Source organism: Triticum urartu, chromosome 2 (genome assembly GCF_003073215.2).
Source record: "Triticum urartu cultivar G1812 chromosome 2, Tu2.1, whole genome shotgun sequence".
Lineage (NCBI taxonomy): Eukaryota > Viridiplantae > Streptophyta > Magnoliopsida > Poales > Poaceae > Triticum > Triticum urartu.
The window spans coordinates 128,245,733-128,252,594 of NC_053023.1; the positions used below are offsets into that span (position 1 = coordinate 128,245,733).

Genomic DNA, 6,862 nt, shown 5'->3' on the forward strand with positions numbered 1-6,862 from the left:
GAAAAACAAACAGACTACGATGATATTGCCAATGTATGTGTATATATTGATGTCTCATATTGAAACATAATAGTTTTCGGACAAGATACCACGTCCTCAAAACAACCAAAACGAAGATCACGTAGAAGACCGATTGTTTCCTAGGTTATCCTAACACCGATTGACACCCATACTGAACACTCGCATTGTCGTAGCTTCAATTAATCCAAGACGGACATGCGACCAAATTTCTGTCATGTTGATCAATCAGTATTCTTGTTTGATAGCTCCACTTATGGGCCACATTCTGCATCTCACTGTAAGAACTTACAGGTCCAAAGCAAAAGAAAACCAAAGAGAAAAGAAAAACGAAGACTCGCCATGATCGTAGAACTACAGGGATGCGTATGCAATCCTAATTAAATCCTAAACAATAGCAGCAGCACCTCAACTCTCACCACCTCTCTTTCTCTCTCATATGTACAGCACATGCACGGGCACGGCGGCGTCACGCCTTCTTGTCGTCCTCGGCCGGCACGTGCCACACCCAGAACTCCTCCTTCGGCCCCGCCCCTCGCTTCCTCGGGCTGCCCTTCGGCGACCGGAGCCTCCGCCGGTGGTGCGCGCCGACGTCCCTCGCCGTCCTCGACGGCCGCTCTTTCCTCTCCTTCTCCTCCGCTGCCGGCTCCGGCGCGGCCACGAACAGCACCACCGGCCCGACGGCGACGTCCTCCGTGACGGCGAGCAGCGGCTCGAGCGCCTCCACGACGGCCGACATGTCCGGCCGGTTCTTGGGGCTGCTGCTCAGGCACTGGTGCGCCACCGCCGCCGCCTTCTGCGCCGCGGCGGCCGGGTACCGGCCCTCCAGCGCCGGGTCCATGATCCGGCGCGCCAGCTTGAGCGGGTCCCTGAGCCCGGGCCGCGCGTACTCCACCAGGTTCTGCTCCCTGCTGGGCCGGGTCTTGTCCACCGAGTGCCGGCCGGTGAGGATCTCCAGCAGCACCACCCCAAAACTATACACGTCGCTCTTCGCCGTGAGGTGGCCCGTCATGATGTACTCCGGCGCCGCGTAGCCGTGGGTGCCCATGACCCGCGTGGACACGTGCGTGTCGTCGCCCTCCGGCCCGTCCTTGGCCAGCCCGAAGTCCGACAGCTTCGGCTTCTTGTCCTGCACACACACACGGATCGATCAGAAAACATGAGCAACTCAGCTTCATTTGCCGCTAGATAGATACATAGTGTGAGATGAGCAGGCCGGAGAGTGGGCTCACCGAGTCGAGGAGGATGTTGGAGCCCTTGAAGTCGCGGTAGATGACCGGCTTCTCGGCGTCGTGGAGGAACGCCAGCCCCTTCGCGGCGCCGACGGCGATGTTGAGCCTCGTCGACCACGACAGCGCCGCGGGAACCTCTGCAAGCCATCACACACACACACACCAAAATCATTCCAAGATTCGACCCAGAGCCACATTCTCCATTTCCTAGTCAATTGTTCTGTACACACTAGACAAGGAATCATCCGCCGATGCCCCGACAGTGTTACTGTCTTGCCGACAGAGATATCGCATCCATTTCGCGCCTACTGTCGGGACTGTTACATTTTTCTGGACGCAGGGACGGTCAACGCGTTAGGAGATCTGGCGACGACTATTGGGCGGGAGGAGATCAATCAGTGAGGCTGGGAAATTGTAGCGTGCTGAGATGGATTAATCGCGACATGGATCGGGCAACTATATCTATCTTCGTGAGTCGTGACCTCACTTGCTTCTGGGTTCTGACCAGCGACCCCTGATCTGCCTTCTGGTGCACGCATGGAGATGGGGGTATGTTAATTCAGAGATGGGTCAAGTTTAGTTGGTCAGAACTCTGAAAAACGTTGCGAGTTAGCTGGGGAAAATTCGGCCGCCGTGCAACTACACTACTCCAGTTTAAAATTCCGGCATTTGCCAACCTGCTGACGGGCTTTTGAATTCAGACAGCTGGTTTCCATCCGTCCATGGGCATGCCAAGTCAATGTACTTACCGGAGGCAGGTCAACCAACTCATCTCTATCACCACAGCTAGCAGACTACCAGATCATATATTTTTCTACCGTTTATTCAATTTGATTCATCCATATGCATGATCGAGACAAACGAAGCAGCAAGTAAAAGGGTGTCGCCGAGACTTAACCGTGACTAACATGTTAAACTAATCCAAAAGAAAATTGCATAGTTCTCAATGTAAGATCTCTCGAAACCAAGTCTCAGTTGACTGAGATTTAGCGAGACTTGCAAGTAAAATGGAGTGAGGGACGTACGTTTGCCGAAGAGGTGGTTCTCGAGGCTGCCGTTGGGCATGTACTCATAGACGAGGAGGCGGTGGGCGTCCTCGCAGCAGTAGCCCACCAGCTTCACCAGGTTGGGGTGCCGCAGCTGCCCCAGGAAGATCACCTCAGCCTGCACGCACGAGCAAATTAAACAACCAATTAATCAATCAAGGGTCAATGTCCGTGTCCGTGTCAGCGTCCATCGTTTTAGGCCGCCCGACTTTTATCCGGCCGCCGGCCGGCTGCCGGAACCGTCACATCGCCCAACAAACCTCTCGCTCGCCGGTTTTCCTTGCCCGGCCCACAGGTCCTAATCCTTGGCGCCGAGATATTTTACGGAGCATGCATGCCTTGCCTGCTCAGCTTAGCTTTGGCTTATGTGTGGTTGAGAATGGCTCTTTCAGAAAACTTAAACACGTGGTGTGAAAGTTACTTGGTTGATAGTTACTAATTAACGCAAAGGTTGAATTGATCTTGATGCCATGTTTTCATCGCGAAGCAAGCCATGTTGGGAACACAGAAAAAAACTTGTGCAAAGTCCACAAGGAGGAACAGCTCAATTACTGTGTAACCAAGAATATTCCCCTCAAAGATTGCTCAAAACTTGCACGCCCATTTTGGGACAGCGAGCTAGCTTAACTTGCCTATAACTCTACAAGCATTGCTTCTTGGCTACAGGTTACGTTATATTAATAAATGGTTGATAATAACCTCTCCAGGAGGATTCCTGCGACGGCATAGCTTGTAAATTTCAATTATCCATGAAGTTACTCAATGGTGCAGCAGATGTAAGGATCGGATTTGGACATCCTTGTAAGGGATCTATCATCTATGCTGACTTGTTGGTTAACCATGCAGGAGAGGAGCCCACTCTTTCACTGTAAGAAAGAAATCCAAGCCCTATTCCCTTCCCCAAGCATGCATTATATTAGGCCATCGATGTCGGACATAATTGGAATCTCTTCCAAGAAAAGCTACTCCAGCTGCTCTACTGGTTGCCGTTGGGCTGTGGCTATTGCACGCGCAAAGAAGATTAATGGATGGATGGATGAGGAGTCGAGGAGGACACGTGGAGGTTGGACGTACCAGCCATTCCTTGTGGCCCTGCGCGCCCTCGGGGTCCCAGAGCTTCACGGCGATGGCCTGCGGCTTGAGCCCCGGCTTGACGCCGCCGCCGACGAAGCCCTTGTAGACGGGCCCGAACCCGCCCTCGCCCAGGAAGTTGTCGTCCGCGAACTCGCCCGTCGCCGCCCGCAGCTCCGCCACGGTGAACACGTGCAGGTTGGACCCCACGAGGGAGACGGACAGGTCCTCGTCCGCCGCGCCGCTCAGGTCCGTGAACGACAGCCGCCGCAGCCCGCCGCCGCCGGAGCGCGGCCGGGCCTTCTTCTTCGCCCCGTGGTCGCCCGCCGCGCCGCCCAGGCAGCCGCCCAGGAGCGACCTCCACGGCGACGACGACCTCTCCCTTGCGCCGCCGGCCTTGATCGCCCCCTCGCTCCTCATCGGCGGCTTAGCTTAGCTACCTCTCAACGCCGCCGTCGCCGTCGCCGCGCAGCATATACCGAGCCCCTCCGGCCGCCGCGAGCCCGACACGCACGTCGTCGCGCGGGCGCTCTCTCTCGCTAGCTAGCTGGCCTGTGTGTGGGTCGCGCGGGAGAAAGATACAGAGAGAGAGAGAAAAGAGGAGCCCGATCGACGATGGTTCGCGAGGCGGGGCCGTGTCCGTGTGGTGTGTGTGGTGTGGCGAGGCCGCACCTGGTTCGGCAGAATATATAGGAGCGTGCGGAGCTTTGGCTTGGCTTGGCTCTGCTGCGATGACATGTCATTGTGTTGCGTTTGACTCTGGGAATGAAATGAATAAAATTGTGCTGGCTGCTGGCTGCAGTCTGTCTGCACAAATTACAAACTGTTCTTGTGTCATGGTGGGAATTTTTCAGTGTGGATTGACTATTTCGTCGGGATTTTAGAACGGGGCAACGTGCCCGCGCCTTTTCCTACCTACCCGCTTTGCGAATTGGTAGTATGCGTCACGACCCTTGTCATGCAAGGGTAGTAGGTGTTATTCCCGTTTGATTTGGCTTTCTTTTCACAATGACGAGGGTGGAAAAAATCAGTTTAATGCTGGTTTTGTGAGCAATGCAGCCCTTTTATATTGCGCCATGTTTTCCGGGAACCGGATTCGACTCCTTCAACCGGGATTCGGTTCCGACGATGGAATCTCAAGCAACTTTGTGAATTCGGCACTTGGATAGCTTGTATAGACGCGGTTGATGCTTTGTTATAAAGCGAGACGAAAGCCTATTTTGATCATTTTGTGCGTTTAGTTGGTTTGTGTGCACACGGCCCATGAATTCCATTTAATTTATTTGTTAATAGTAGAGAATTAGTAGGGTCATTTTTGGTCAACCCAAGTTCATTTATGAAGGAATTTGATTTTGATTTTTTTAATTAGTTACAAGCTTTATGACTGGATATAACCTGGTTAGCCTCGTGTTCACCCTCCTATCTAGTTGCCCCCTAGATCTCGCTCTCTCATGATCCTTGCTTTGTAACCTGCCTTGTATGAGCAGCTACACCATGAGCCAATTTGTTGCCTTCCCTGATGACCGTTGTGGCACTCCATGAAGTGAAACTCATAACTATGTTCATTACATCATCAACGATCGAGAATAGACATCACGTTGTAGTGCCTTCGCCACCAAAGCGCAATCAGTCTTGGCAGCTTGGAGCAAGGGATTCTTTGATCATAGAAACGGTGACGGGAACTGGAAGGGTACACTATGTTTTAAATATGGTACCAATAAACCTAATATTTTGTGTAGTAACCTGTTGTGGGGTCTAACTTTTGGATGAGTGTTCATTGGGCATTTGAAAAAAAATTACAAGTGGAAATTGGGTAATGTGGATAACATTGCTTTTATGGCATGATTGTTGGGGTGGAGAAATTTCACTATGATCTGGGATCTATTTGAAAACTGTCAACAACAAGATAGCACTGTTGCCCAGGTGTGGAATGGTGCCACTTTGAAACTTCCGTGTGAATGAATAATTATACACAAGAAGGCTTCAACCACTTTCCATAGCTCAAACTAAAACTCTTTCTACTAATAAGGATGTCCCTATTTGGGTGCTTGAGCCTTCTGGTACATATTCTGTTAGGTCGTTTTACAAGTTGTTAACTTAGGGGGGATCACTTATATGCTTCAAGATTGTATTTGGAAAATTAAGGTGACCCCCAATATACATGTCTTCATGTAGCCCATTATACATAACAAGAGTTTAACTAGGGATAACCTAGCTAAATGTCATGCAGTTTCAGACCTACCTGTGTGTTTTGCACAAAGCTTGAACCCGAACTGGGCAAATTTGGCCTCTCAAACATCCGCGGGCGCGCCCGGTCAGTGCCCGGGCGTGTTCATTTTGACTCCCTATTTGCCCATCCACGTTGCCATGTCTCTCATTTTCTTTCATATATATCCGATCACATGCATGTGACTGATGGAGAAGGAGAGAGAATAAAGAAAGGAAAAGGATGCTATGTGGTAGGCCAAATCTTATGAGGCGGACGCATGACCACTAATCGGACACGCCCAGACACCCCTCGTACTCATCCCATATATGAGGCCAATATGATGAGTTCCAGATAAGCCGGGCATTTAAGGAAGTTGTGAGGGGTCCGGTTTGACCAACTTTTTCCTTCTCTTTCCTATCCGGTCAGTGGTCCTGCATCCGTCGGGTCAATTTGAGGAGTCCGTTTGTGGATGCACTTATGACGTTTGCACTATGATTTTGTATTTCAGGGGTAAAAATGGTGAAGTGGGAAATGCATCCTGGGTTTGGTCGGTTCTCTGGTTCGTCAGAGGAAGATTTTGTGTTCAGTTGCCCAAGTTACTCTAACCGCTCGATCATCGGCAAGGACGAGTTCTTAGGATTGCTTGGCAGGAGTCTTCTTCTAGGCTATAGTTAGGATTACATTTTCGCTGAGATTTTGTATTCCTCTCTTAAGCCTGCGACTTGCAAACTTGTTGTTGCGATGTAGCTATAATAAGTTTGTTGCAGTTACCTTGGTTGCAGCCGAGGGTTGTGAAACATTTGAATGTTTCCCTTGGTTGTAATAGAAGTTGGGGCACGTGCATGAAGACTTCTCGGCTGTCATCAACAAGGTCAGGCCGGCTCCGATATGAGAGCGGCGACGACGGCGTGTCGGCGTTTTTGTTCCGATGACGGCAATGGCCGTTCGGTGGTCCATAGACATCAATGTAATTTTTATTATGTTTGAGGTTTTTGTACTTTCGATGAATCTTTATAATAAATCTGATCTTTTGGCAAAAAAAAAGTTAAGGCAAGGGAAACCTCTTTTATTCAAAAAAAAAAAGAAGCAGTTGTTGTGTTTCACCACCTTGTGGCTTTGTCTTGAACCTCTTAATTCCCCAGTTCCTCTTAATTAATGAAACGGCAAATCTTTTGCCCCCTTTCGAAAATATTCGCCCGCAACCATTTCTGTAAATGTTGCGCGCCACGGATGGACGGATGCACCGGAAGGGTACGCCATCATCTGAATTCTCAGGCGTGGCAGGC

At 50.8% G+C, this 6,862-nt stretch overlaps 1 protein-coding gene across 1 annotated transcript; it reads right to left on the bottom strand.

Annotated features, from left to right (window-relative positions):
- Positions 1 to 217: 217 nt before the first annotated feature.
- On the bottom strand, positions 218 to 4,043 carry LOC125536324 (serine/threonine-protein kinase RIPK-like). Its single transcript, XM_048699518.1, has 4 exons — positions 3,371 to 4,043; positions 2,276 to 2,414; positions 1,251 to 1,387; positions 218 to 1,147 (listed from the first exon to the last, which is right to left on the bottom strand). Exons 1-4 carry the CDS (start codon positions 3,785 to 3,787, stop codon positions 488 to 490), a joined length of 1,353 nt encoding a protein of 450 aa, XP_048555475.1. The 5' UTR covers positions 3,788 to 4,043; the 3' UTR covers positions 218 to 487.
- Positions 4,044 to 6,862: the final 2,819 nt, after the last annotated feature.